The sequence below is a fragment of the Drosophila serrata genome, unplaced genomic scaffold, assembly GCF_035046125.1.
Source record: "Drosophila serrata isolate PLE 108 unplaced genomic scaffold, ASM3504612v1 contig_272, whole genome shotgun sequence".
Taxonomy (NCBI): Eukaryota; Metazoa; Arthropoda; class Insecta; order Diptera; family Drosophilidae; genus Drosophila; species Drosophila serrata.
Window position 1 is genome coordinate 223308 of NW_028257170.1, and position 13466 is coordinate 236773.

The 13466-nt window shown below is 34.0% G+C and overlaps 2 protein-coding genes and 1 long non-coding RNA gene across 3 annotated transcripts in view; 1 reads left to right on the top strand and 2 right to left on the bottom strand.

Moving 5' to 3' along the window:
• LOC110176284 (uncharacterized) overlaps window positions 1–13466 on the bottom strand; it is a 344989-nt gene that overhangs the window by 152175 nt on the left and 179348 nt on the right. The window lies entirely within an intron of this gene.
• Window positions 7135–9153, top strand: Best4 (Bestrophin 4). Its single transcript, XM_020942602.2, has 6 exons — window positions 7135–7319; window positions 7386–7496; window positions 7562–8309; window positions 8357–8545; window positions 8601–8808; window positions 8858–9153. Exons 1-6 carry the CDS (start codon window positions 7249–7251, stop codon window positions 9073–9075), a joined length of 1545 nt encoding a protein of 514 aa, XP_020798261.1. The 5' UTR covers window positions 7135–7248; the 3' UTR covers window positions 9076–9153.
• Window positions 9106–11165, bottom strand: Best3 (Bestrophin 3). Its single transcript, XM_020942601.2, has 4 exons — window positions 11022–11165; window positions 10843–10953; window positions 10072–10615; window positions 9106–10012 (listed from the first exon to the last, which is right to left on the bottom strand). The coding sequence occupies exons 1-4, from the start codon at window positions 11090–11092 to the stop codon at window positions 9161–9163; spliced, it is 1578 nt and encodes a 525-aa protein (XP_020798260.1). The 5' UTR covers window positions 11093–11165; the 3' UTR covers window positions 9106–9160.

Below are 13466 nucleotides of genomic sequence, written 5' to 3' on the forward strand. Positions count from 1 at the left end.
AACTCGAATGCGAAAGAGTTTTGATCCTTGAGAAAACGAGGGGCAGCGAGAGTTGCATTGAATAACTAACCCCAACACTTACTTACAAAAGTATTCTTCTACCGTCGCCCCAGTGTTTCATAACAATGGGATTTTCTCCCCTCCCCCTAAAATTTCTGCACTTTTTAACTTGGCATCCAAATTGTTCTTAGCAAAAAGAAAAAAAGGGGGTAGAATGAGGGTGAATTTTAATATTAAGCTAAGCTTGCAGCTTCCAGCTGCCCCCTCATAAAATCTCTAACTGTGTGTGCGAGGAAAAGTTTTTATCTACAGCCAAATAGTTCTGGACTATTTCTCCATCAATTTTATTGGTAATACTTAGACAAAACTTTGTCCAAAAAGGGAGGAGGGGGGGACATGGCCATGGCTTTAAGTGAAAGGATTCAAAGCGTAAAAAGTTTGTTGGGTGAGTTTCCTTTCCTTCTAGCTTGCTTTTTTTTCAGGGAATTAGAGGAGCGTTTTGTACATCACATTTTATTTTTTTTTGTACTTGTCTTTGCTTTTCTTTTTTTTTAATAAATTTCCGAAAAATACTTGCAACTTTTTGAGTGAGGGATAAACTAATAAAATGAGTTCCCAATTGCTCGTCGGCTTAATTGTAATTACTTTTTGCCAAAAGCTAAAGCCGTCTGTCTTCTTCAGTCCTCTCTCTCCCTGCCAGTGTGTGTGTGAAAAGTTTTGCCAACTTGTAATTATCACTTACAACATGGAGGAGCCGCCCCTTATCCCATTTTCCGCATTTTCCAGGTTTAACAAAACTGCCAACCACAAAGGCGAAATTCTGGGGAAGAAGGGGGCGAGGGGGGGCAGGCTCCGCCCACTCACACATGCAGCTTAATTAATAGACATCACAAAGTGCTGGGGAAAATGCCCTCACTCCTCCCTTTGGCATGATGTAGCACGATTCCTGGCCACAATAATAATTTACATTTTAAGCCAATTTGAAACTGGCCAGGAACAGAAAAAAAAACAGAAAAAAAGAGAGCATTTCCATTTTCACAGTTAAATAAAAATTAATTACAACAATTTATCGTCGTCGTCGCAGCAGCCACAAAAAATTTTTTTGAAAATGGTCGAAGAGGGAGATGCGACTTAGGGATATCCTGGATTTTTCAGAAAGAAAAATATAAAAAATAGTACAATAATTGGAAATTATATTAATACAAAATTGGGGAAGCTGCTTATATTCTTTAAAGCTTGTTAAATATTTTATATATACAAATCTATATATAAACAAATCTTTAAAAATATATTCATAGGGTATTATTATTTCATTCAAAAGCTTTAAGGCAGTGAAGGAGTCATTTCCGACTCTATAAATCATATAAATTCTTGATCAGAATTAAAAGCTGAATCGACCTAACCATTATTTTGAAGGACAAAAATGTTGACCTATTTTTTAAATATTTTAAAAGGGGTTTCATCTTTAAAAATAAAAAAATAATTGAAAAAAAAATTGAATTGAATTGAGTATGTAGATTTATTACTCTAATAAAAACTATCAAAGGTACGGTCTCCGAAAATTAATACTTTTTTGTCTTAGTTATGATATATGAAAAACTTTAATTTTCCCCAAAAAATTAGCTTATAGAAATATCGATTTAATATACCTAGAATACAGGTAATTTGAATTTTCTTGAAATTGGGAAAAGTTATATATGATAGATTTTTCTTTGCATATTTGTTATCTACTATTATTTATTTATTTATTGAGTTTAAAAGGAACAGAGTTCTGATTATATATTGTTCCAAAAATTCTTATTTTTAGCTTAATATATGTTTTGAAATTATAATATAATTTTTAATTAATGAAAATCAATGTATTTGAATTTCAAGCAATATTTACAAATATATATATATTTTTTTTTTTCAATATCTTAAAATGTTCCAACCATTTCTGAAATCATCATACCCCATTTCCGCTTCGGATCAACCTTTTGCTGGGTATGAAGCGAAGCGAATTACAAGGCGTACAACCCCTCAGGACAACTGTCCAACTTGGACACGCCCCCTTGACGCCCCCTAACCGTTGGTAATGTGCGGCTTGTTGTTGTTAAATGTCGGCTAAAACGCAAATGTTAAACCCTTTTCGTTAATGCAAAATAATTGATCCGGTTCGTGGTCCAAGTTCTGTTGAAAAAAAAAAAATCTACCAAGAAAAAATAAAAGTAAAACGTCAAAAACGGTATTTTATGCCCTGCCTTACTCCCCCTTTTCCGGCTTTGGTTTGGGTTAAAAATTAGAGAGACCAAAAAAGAAAAGCGGAAAACTGGGGGGGCGTGTGCCAAGTTCCGTTTCATTTAGTTTTCAGTTTCCACCTAATTTACCCAATTGGGCCAAAAGTGCTTTGTCATAATCAGGCCGGGAGCAAGGTTCGCATATCTAATGAATGGAATAGAATCCCTCCCATCCACCAAAAAGGAAACTTTTCCTGGACAGGATTTTCACGGAGCCTCCGCTGGGCACATATTTATCGAGTTGCTAATAGGCTGTCACATAATTAGCTGTCTAACAAACAAAAATCGGACTGGAAAACCTTCCAACAAAAATGTGAGGGGAAAAAAAGAGAGAAAAGGTTGGATGATGGACATTAGCCCGGGCTTAAATGAAAGTCAAAGATGGCCGGAAATGATAATGTCCAAAGATGTCCTAAAATGCAATCTTGGCCTGGCCTTGGTCCGATTGGGTTAAAGATTAGTCGAAGGGTTTTCTGTTTCTGTGGCAAAACAATCTAATCTATAAAGCTGTTGGGGTTTCTTTATACCAAATCAAGATTTCTGGTGACGGATGAGGTGGAAATAAGGACAGAAGGAGTTTTCCGGGTGCCAAAAAGTATCCTTAAAAGGAGTGTTAGGGATTAAGAGGAATAAGCAGAGGTTAATGTATGGGATTTGAAAGGTTTGCTCTATCCTAATAGATAGAGTTTTAAAGGATATTCTATTAGTAATCCCTGGTAGATATTATATCTATTAAAAGAACCATTCAATTAAAATCATTTTTATATTTGGATAATGTATTTGCATATAGAAAACTAAGATATATATCTGTTCTATATTGAATTCTATACTTTAAACATAAATATAATACAACAATTGCATTTTTTTATGCAAAATATATACAAATTTAATTCCCATTTCCATTAAAATCCCAAACCCTTATCCAACATTATATATTTAAATTTAAATTATCACCATAAAATGTAAATAAGCTCCATCTGGACCTCATCCTTTCTCCACCAGGAAATCAGGGTTAACTCAACAAAAAAATAGATTTTAATATTTCAAGGAATTACGGTATGATTCCCGGGGGTTACACAATTTCCAACACAACCCCTACCTGAGGGGAAGTTCGCATCAATTTCCGCTTGTTGAATGCCTTCCAGCCTCCTCTATTTCGGACCCAAACCCTCATCATTCCTAATCAAGTGAGGATAGAGAGAGGATAGCATAGAAATAATACAAAAAAAATACCTAATGTGTCCTCCCAATGGTCGCATTAAAAATCAAGCAAAATTGACTTTGAAAAATTGTGTGAAAATTGCAAGGGAAATCCTTAAACCAAAGGGAAGAGAAAAAAGTTTGCATTTAATGCGATTTTGCATGACTGTGTTGCAATTAACGAGGTAGAGCAGCTGCAATTGGGGTAATGTAATCAGAAATAGTAATGGGGGAGAATATATATATACATATATCTAAATATATAATACCAAAAAATATATATCATAATTTATCTTATATAGTTATCTACATAATATATATATACTGTAAAACGAGAGCATTTTTGTTTGAAAACCCTATTTAAATTTGTTTTAAAATACCTTTATTTTTGAGAGATTGACATAATATTTTTCAATAAAAGTATTCATTGTTTGTTTCCTTTTAAAGTTTATAATTTTATGTTAATTTTTTCAATATATTTATCACTTAAAATTGAAAATAACATAAATAGGTGCTGAAACATATTTATTATTATTATGCATCATAAAAAGATTAGACAGAATTGCATTTACATAAGTTCAAGTATGCCATTTTTCTCTTTAATTAATATTTTGAAATTATAAATAATTTCATAGTATTTATTTATATTAAATTTATTACTTAGAAAAAAATCATACTCCAATAAAGACGTTATCAAATTAAATAATTTACAATTGCTTCTATTAATTTACCGCTCACTGTGAATAAAAGTTCAGGAAGATCGACTCGATGATTATTGTTTCAACGCCTCAATAAATCCTGCAGTATTTTATTTGCATTTTTCTCTCTCTCTCTGTGTTTTTTTTTATTTTTGAAAAATTGTCACAAAAAACAACAAGGGCCGAAAAGGGGGGTTGTTGAACCATCGTACAAATATTTGTTGCCATTGGGCAAATTGCAGAAAGGCAAACGGAGCTGTACTGGCCATGGCCGTAAGTTAAGTTGACCGTGTGAGATGATGGCCAGAACGAAGCGGAGCGATGATTGCCATGGCTCCGATGAACGAACATGGATATGGCAATGGTCAATGCTAATTGCCAATTATGGACAAATTCGCCGAAGCGCGAAATTAAATTAACCCCTTTATTTTTTTTTGTTGTATGGGAACGAGAACGAGAACGACACAAAAATGCGCATCTGCAATCCTCGACCGCGTCATCAATCAGGAGCAGCAGGCGACAAAACACAAACTACGCGTTGTGCAAATATGAAATATTTATGGCCACATATCCTGCCTGAATTGTTGCCGAGGACACGGGGCATAAGCGAATTGGTTGCGGCCTTTGGCCGGGGCTAAAATCAACAAATTGCAGATCGGGTTGGCCAATTAGCTTGCGACCCGTTTTGTTGCCATTTTTAATTAAATATATTAAAGTGTATAGGATATATTATTGGATATATATTAGTTTATAGGAATTAAATGGGATTGATATGTTATATAGAGGAATATTCTTGTTATGACAGAAGTTAGCAGAGAATTATGAAGGTTTTAAAATGGATAGTTAAGAAATATAGTTTCTTTTCCTATTCAAAAAATGTACTATTACGTTGTTTTAAACTCATTTAATATTCTTTTATTGAAATAAGTTCAAAGAGACTTATGTAGGTTCATGAAATTCTGAAAGAATTTAGTTGCCAAGTCAAAAAATTCATGCATATGTTTATTAAATTTAATTAATGTTCATTTAAGTCTTAGAAAATATATTTAGTTCAAAGGAAACATTAAATTTTCTGCTACATAGTATAGTATATCCTTAAATTCAGTTATTACTCTTTTATTGAAACAACTTAAAAAAGATTTAACTAACTTATATATTATATTAATTTAAATGATATAATATATAAAACTTTTAAAGAACATATTTAATTTATAATCAAAATTAAATATTCTGTTGAAAAGTAAATATATCCCTAAAGTTGGCAAATTGTCTTTTATAAAAATAAGCTAGAGGAGACATATCTCTGATTTAAATTGGTTAATGAAATTCAGAAAGAGACTTATGATTCTTTATTAGTCTGGATAAGTTGGTTTCTGTTTGTATATTAATTAAAATAATACATTTTCTTAAAGTCTTAGGGAAAATATTTAATTTACATTCAAAATTATATATTCTTTAGAAAAGTATATCCTTTAAGTCGGTTATTTCTCCATTTCCCTCATGCACACTTGCTGCTTATTGCTATATCTCGGCTGCGAAAAAGCACTACCGCTTTAATGCAAACTTATCGATCTGCAATTATAAATTGGAAAGCACAAAAGCAAAGGGGGGAAAAGTGCGGAAAAAACCAAACCGAATCCCAATAATGCCCCAAATGAGTTAAGTGGCGGATGGAATCGGAATTACTTTACCCTTCAGTCGCCCTCAATCGGGGAGCATTAAATATGTTTTATAATACAATTTTGTTATAGTTTTCAGTCTCTTCGCTGTCGCTGCTGCGAATGTAATTTCATTTGGTTTTTGTCGCGATTTTTCCAGCGCGGAAAAATGCTGTCAAGTGTAAAAAATAATAACACGCTTCGCGTCAGATTTTCCCATGTTTGGTTATGATAATGGAAGGCACAATGAGAGCTTCACGGATATTCTCCATTTTTTCGTGTGGTTTTTGCGCTGTCAGGAAGGACTTTTGTGGGACATGACACAGGCACATGGGTATTGTGGCTTATAAATGATTCACAAAACTGATGTACGTATTGTCTTAACGCATCAAAGGCAATCTTTGTCACAGGAAGCAATGAATTTCGATTCGAATTTTCAGCAGGAGGCCTCGGAAAAGGGTAAATAAATACCATTCAGGAGGTGAAGTCTAAATAATTTCGACAGCCAGATACTTCAATGGTAATTTTTTCACATTTTTATACCCTTTTTGAAGGGTATTATTAGTTAGGAGCTTGCAACGCTATGAAGGAGTCATTTCTGGCCCTATAAATATGTATATTCTTGATCAGCATCATCAGGCAAATCTATTAAGCCATGTCCGATCAAAAAATAAAATATTTAAATTTTTTTAAAAGTTTATAAGGAGTTACATCTTTAAATCTTAAAAAAAATGGTAAAAAATTTGAATTTAAAAAAAAATTAAAATGAGTATGTAGATTTATTACCCTAATAAAGACTAACATGGGACTGCTTTCTGAATGAAAATTAAGGGTTTTTTGGCTCAGTTATGAGTTTTTTAAGCCCTGATTTATGGTAGAAATTGTCATAAAAATATCGATAAATATAGATTAAAAAATTTGAATATTTTAAGCTTATTTATGATTAATTTCTAATATAATCCTTTAATTCAATTGCAAACAGCCAGTGTATATAAACTTCGCCTTTCCAAAGTTAATGGAAAATGGTGTTCTGGAAAAATTAAATTATCAAAGGTATATTTGTTGTGGATCGAGTATAAAATACACATTATATATACCATTTTAATCAAAACCATTGCCTTTATTTCGAAAGCAATTGGTTTTAACCAGCTGACAGGTTTCACACCCATTTTATTATGTTTTCTTTAAATGTACTAAGGACAAGTGAAACTGAATTATTTATGTTTATTCGATTTGCTTTGTTCAGTAAGTTTTAAAAGCTGAAAAATTACACATTTTGCTTATAGAAGATTGAATCTATCTAGCAACCTTTGAAGTGTTAATCAATCTCTTTCTCAAGTTGTAAAGATATATTCAGAACAGTTTGTTCTCTCGTCGAAATCGGATTCATGTAATTTGTATTAAAAGTGTGCAAAAATGACGGTGACTTACACCTCCAGTGTGAGCACTTCGAGTGTTATAAATAATTTCCTTGGCTTGCTGGTCAGGTAAGTAAAAAAGTCTTAATTTGTAAATTTCCTATGATTGTTTCTATTAAATTTTATTGTTTAAAGATGGCGTGGTAGTATCTACAAGTTGGTCTGGCGCGATTTGCTAGTGTTTCTAGGAATATATGTCTTACTGGCCATTGTCTATCGTCTACTAATTAATGACGAGGCTAAAAAGTGAGTATATTGCATAGATTTTTCTTTGAATTTGATTTGATTTGATTTGATCTCTAATATTATAGATTCTTCGAGGCTATAGCCTTGTATTGCGGTAGTAATGCTTCACTAATTCCCTTGTCCTTTGTCCTGGGATTTTATGTGTCAATTGTAATGAAACGATGGTGGGATCAATATTCAACAATCCCTTGGCCAGATGCTATTGCCATTTTGGTCTCCACTAGTATCCATGGCTTTGATGATCGTGCCAGGGCCATGAGGCGAACAATCTTGAGATACGTGTGCCTCTGCCAGGTTATAGTCTTTACTATGATTTCCCCTCGAGTGAAGCGTCGCTTTCCCACCTATGAACAGATAATTGAGGCTGGTTTCTTGTTGGAAAACGAGAAAAGCATCATTGCTACCCTGGATTTGGCATTTCCTTTGTATCCGAAGCATTGGATGCCCATTGTCTGGGCTGCCAGTATAGTGATGCGTGCCAGAAGGGAGAATAAGATTCGGGATGATTATGCCGTAAAGACAATCATTGATGAATTGAACAAATTTCGTGGTTATTGTGGCTTTTTGCTATACTACGATTGGGTCAGTGTTCCTTTGGTTTACACCCAAGTGGTGACCCTGGCTGTGTTTTTCTTTTTCCTATGCAATATATTGGGACAACAGTGGACAGAGGCACCCAAGGCAGAGGGAGGATTTAATGTGGTTAAGTGGTTTCCCATCCTTACACTCCTACAGTTTTTCTTCTACATGGGTTGGCTTAAGGTGGCCGAGAGCCTAATCAATCCCTTTGGCGAAGACGATGATGACTTTGAGGTAAGTTATTTCCATATTTTCGGAATAAAACTGTAACAATTTCTTAGCTTAATTGGATTATCGATCGAAATATTACCGTGTCATACTTTATTGTGGATGGAATGCATCAGGAACATCCCGAACTGGTTAAGGATCAGTATTGGGATCAAGTTTTTCCAAATGAACTGCCTTACAATGTCCAAGGCATGAGAACCAATCCGCCGGAGGCTTCTACTGCCCACATGGAACCCCCTAAGGTTAGGATGGTTTCTACTTTATATCCTCTTGTGTAGTTTAATGTTTTCTTTCCAGAAACGTCGTGGATCATTAATATCTACCCCCAGTGGTATTCGTTTACCGGAATTCTATAATCTCTTCCTGGGAAGACCATCGGCCAGTGGGAGTTACACGGATTCCTTCACTATTCCAGAGGCTCCTTCACGGATTACCTTTAGTGCTGGCTCGACTATATCTCAACAATCGGAACCTCAGAGCTCTGTTCCATCTTCACGATCCACAAGTTAGTATACATTTATATAATTATTTTTCTGTATTAACTTGATCTTTAGTTGATTTCAATGAGCTAATGGAGCAGCGTCGTCGGGAGCGTAGAGATCGTATGCGTCATCGTTTTCTGGACATGAAGACAACCCAGTTACGATATGCTCCCTCTGGGGCTCCTTACAAGATCACAGTGCTGCATCCTCCCTCCGAGGAAGTTATTCCAGAGGAGGAAAAGGAAACTTCCGCAACAAACACCACAAAATCGAACATATCAGAGGCATAATTAATGAGATAACAAAATGGGATATGGGGTCATTTATAAATATTTATCTAGATATTAAAATGATCATAAAATTTAATTTGAAAACTTATTTCTTTTTCTCTTCGTTTTGATCCTTATCATTGTCCTCTTCATCGGTGCTTTCTGCCTTTTTCCGACTGATAAAACTCTTGACCGTTTGAATTCCTTGATCAGATCCTGGCTCTGATCCTTTGCTCGAGGCCATCTCATCCTTCATCAGCTCATAGGTGAGAGCAGCATGTTGAATCTGACGATTCATACGCTCCCTTTCACGTTCCTTACGCAAACGATCAAAGTCATCCTTATCGAGATCCTGTTCCTCATCATCTACTTCATCATCATGACCAGTTGGAGGACTGGACTTTTCCGTGGTCCTTGACACCGTAACGGAGCTATGGCTAAAGTTAAAGTCACGCTTGGCAAATCGAATCTTTAGCTCATTTTCTCCTTCCTCCTCCTCCTCGCCATAAGTCGAATATTCATCATCGCTTTTGGTTGATTTTGAGCTAATGGATTTGGGTTTGGAAAGACCAAGTTTGGCAGTGGACGCCTCTGGATGCTCAGCTCTCTCAGCTTCCACCAGATAGGGTAGTTCATTCGGGAAGACCTCATCCCAGTACTGATCCCTCACCAGCTGCGGATGATCGTTGTGCATTTCATCCACAATCAAGTAGCTAACTTGCAGATTTCTATCAATCAGCCAATTCAGCTCAAAGTCATCATCATCATCACCAAAGGGACAGATCAGAGTCTCTGCCACCTTCAACCAGCCCATAAAGAAAAAGAACTCCAAGGTGCTGAATAGTGGAAAGTAATAATCAACTATATTATTATACATTCCACTACTTGACTCTCGATCTATCCATTGGTGACCAAAAATAGCAGCTATAAAGTAAGTGTAAACAGCCAGGGTAACGACCTGCACAAGATTGTTAGTAAAAAGAACTTTTCTTTAGAAAAAAATGTCTAAATCTTTACCTGAGTGTAAACCAAAGGCACTGATATGGTATCATAATGTATCAACATATTGCAACCAGCTCGAAATTTATTCATTTCGTCAATCATAGACTTTAGGGAGAAATCATCCCAAATGCGACCCTCTTTACGGGCTCGGGTAACAATACTGCTGGCCCAAATGATGGGCATCCAGTACTTGGGATGCTTTGGAAACTTGGCATCCATGGCTCTGATAATATTTGCCTCATTGGCATTGAGAAGACCAGCTTCAATCAGCTGATCATAAGTGGGAAAACGTCGCTTGATCACAGGTGATATCAAGGTTAAGACCATAGTTAAGGCCAAACACATATAACGCATTATAGTGCGTCGCATTAGACGTCCATGTTCATCCTGACCACGAACCAAAGCACTCACATAAACAGCCAAAGGATCAGGCCAAGGCACTGTGATGTATTGACTCCACCAACGATCTACTATAATGCCCACATAAAAGCCCAGAACAAAGGAGAGTGGAATCAAGTTTCCATAGCTGTGGCAGTACATTACAATCTCCTCAAAGTAGCTGAAGAGAAAGGTTAAATATAGATATAGGATATAGAATAGTGGGGATTGTAAAGCTACATCAAGAATACTTCCCAAAGTAACTAAGAAGAAAGGATAGCAACTGATAGAGAATATAGAAAAGCAGGATGGTCACTAAATTTAAGCATCAGACAGAATGCTTTTTAAACCCCTTAAATCTTCCAAAAGAACTACTTTCTTTATAAACAAGTCCCTAGACCCACTTACGCTTTATCCTTTGGATTCAAAGCATATCGATAGATGATGGCCACAACATAGAAGCAGAGTAGAAAAGCCAGTAGGTCCACCCAGATAATCTTGTAAATACTTGCACGCCATCTGTATTTTTATCAAATATCCAGAATTATAATATTCACAAAAAGGATAACGTTGTTAGTCCTTCTCACCTGATCAAAAGCTTCCAAAAGCAGCCAAAGTGACTGCAAGTTGCCACCTCAGCGGTATAAGAGACCGTCATTGTCGACAATTGGCGAATTGGAAAACTTTAATAATACCGAAAATCGGTTTGGCAAATGCTTAAATGGAAAACTGGGAAAACACTTTGTGAGGCCATAAGCAAAGCCAACTTTTGAAATTAGTTCCCGCCTGGCTTTTTGGGGGGTAATTTTCTCACTCAAGCATTAAACGAAGGCAATTCGGTAGGCGCGTCACATTTTGTGGGCGTAATTATTTAAATTAGATCATTTATATTTGCCGCCAGGCGGGGCAGACAACAAGCCAGCCGCAAAGGCCAATTTGCCACACGCTCCACAACTTTCCCGCACATGTGATGAAGTCGGTTCTAGGTCCTGTTTCTAGTCCTGCTCCTGCCATTATATGTACCTATATATGTGCTCGTCTGCTGGCATCAAGTAGGTGCAGTAAAATTTTAATACCCCTAGCAAACATTCTCTGTGGCATTGTTGTGATTTTTCACCCTCACACCATCGATGGAAATGTGAAGAGCATTTTGAGTATCTTATCAGCATTTATTTGTTTTGTGGCTGAATAGGTCGATTTTACCTCTATGTAGCAATTTTCCGGGAAAGTCATTCAGATAAAGACAAAATATAAAACGGATCTAAATCGATGAGTTTTCTAAACCTTATTATACCCTTGAAAGGGTATTTTAGTTTTAGTCAGAACCTTGTAACTTAGTGAAGGAGTCATTTCTGACCCTATACAGCATATATATATTATTGATTAAAATCAACAGTAAGTCGATCTAGATATGTCCAGTCAAAAAATAAGTTTCAAAAATTGTTTCCAATTTTTTTTAAGGGTTACGTCGTTAAAATTTTCAAAAACTTTCCAAAATTTTAATCAAATATCAAATGAAGTATTTAATAGCCTAATCAAAACTATCATAGAAAAGCTTTCCGAATTAAAATTAAGGCTTTTTTGGCTTAGTTATAATTTTTTTAAAACTTGATTTGTCCAAAATATTGTCTTTTAAAAGTGTTCTTGAATATAATTAAATTTTAACTTTAAGCATATATCATATTAATACATCAAAGGTTTTTTTAAATTTATTTTGAATGCTAACCTTTTTATATTCTATTTTTCTATTGGAAGTATTAATTCTATAAATTCTATAAATAATTCTTTAAAGATTGAAAATTGTAAATATACTTTTTAAAACCTATTTTGATACTTTTATTAGTAAATTCAATAATCAAATCCCACACTTAATTTCTATATTAAAACCCCAATTAAATGTTCAAGTCAAAAGTACACATTTATAATCTTGAATTACCTCTATAAACGAATGAATAATTCCACACGTGACGCATTCAATAAAATTCGGGTTTGGTTTAATAGCTTTCCTAATCAGTTTATAGATAATTAAACAGCTGGTAATGCTTGACTTTTACGAATTGAATATAATGCCAAACAGTTTTCATTGCAAATATGAAATTTACAAAAGAAAAATTTATGGAATGCTTGGTGTAATATCTGAGATTAATCAAGCACATTTATAACGAAAACCTTTTACACCTGAAACAATGCAATCTAAACAGATTTGTTTAATCGTTCTTATCTCGGTATCAACGAAATCATATCATTATTTATGAAATAAAGCCATTCATTCACCTTCTTATATGGCAAGAGTTTACGTAATTGTAGATTACAGTGAGATAGGGTTTATATAGTACCAGAGGAGGTTTATTGTTTTGTATTTTATAGTTAATATTAAACTGTTCAAGGAAGCTTTATATTACAGTTTAGGAAAATATATACACAGTTTTTAAACAAGTTTATGTTCATATGTTTATAACCGAAAACAATTATAAGTTAATTATTATTTAATTTCTTTATTATTTGCTTATTCTGTTATTTGTATATTTTTTTGAGACAGATAGAGTTTATATACTAAAGGAGACTTTAAATTAAATGCAATTTAAATTAGAATTCAGTTTTGGAATTTAAGTTTAATACAGTTTAAATGAATAAAATATATATAACGTTTTTAGACAAGTTCATGTGCTCTATAAATATATATACGAAAATATCTTAGGCAATTTTGAATTCTATAAACTTTATAAAATATAGAAAACATTCAAAGTTAGTAATACGATTATTTCCTTATTAAAAATTATTATTTTATTTTATTTAAATTATTATTTTATTTTTGAATTTATTTTAAATAATATATTTACATAGTTTTTAGCAAAGTTTTGGTGTTCTATAATCTGTATTAGATGTGTAAAACATTCACAAGTTAGTTAAATTATTTCCTGATTATTAATAGTATTATTTCCTCATTAAAAGCTATTATTTTATTTGTTTGTCTTCTGTTTCTGATATTTAACATTTTGTTGAATATATATTTTAAAGTTTTTTTAACATAT

Bases quoted from the DNA above. Each gene is read 5' to 3' on its own strand.
- Best3 (XM_020942601.2), bottom strand. From the start codon at position 11,092: ATGACGGTCTCTTATACCGCTGAGGTGGCAACTTGCAGTCACTTTGGC. The intron at 10,954-11,021 runs GTGAGAAGGACT...ATAAAAATACAG, and splicing joins TTTTGGAAGCTTTTGATCAG to ATGGCGTGCAAGTATTTACA. The intron at 10,013-10,071 runs GTAAAGATTTAG...AATCTTGTGCAG, and splicing joins TGCCTTTGGTTTACACTCAG to GTCGTTACCCTGGCTGTTTA.
- Best4 (XM_020942602.2), top strand. From the start codon at position 7,249: ATGACGGTGACTTACACCTCCAGTGTGAGCACTTCGAGTGTTATAAAT. The intron at 7,320-7,385 runs GTAAGTAAAAAA...TATTGTTTAAAG, and splicing joins TTCCTTGGCTTGCTGGTCAG to ATGGCGTGGTAGTATCTACA. The intron at 8,809-8,857 runs GTTAGTATACAT...CTTGATCTTTAG, and splicing joins TCCATCTTCACGATCCACAA to TTGATTTCAATGAGCTAATG.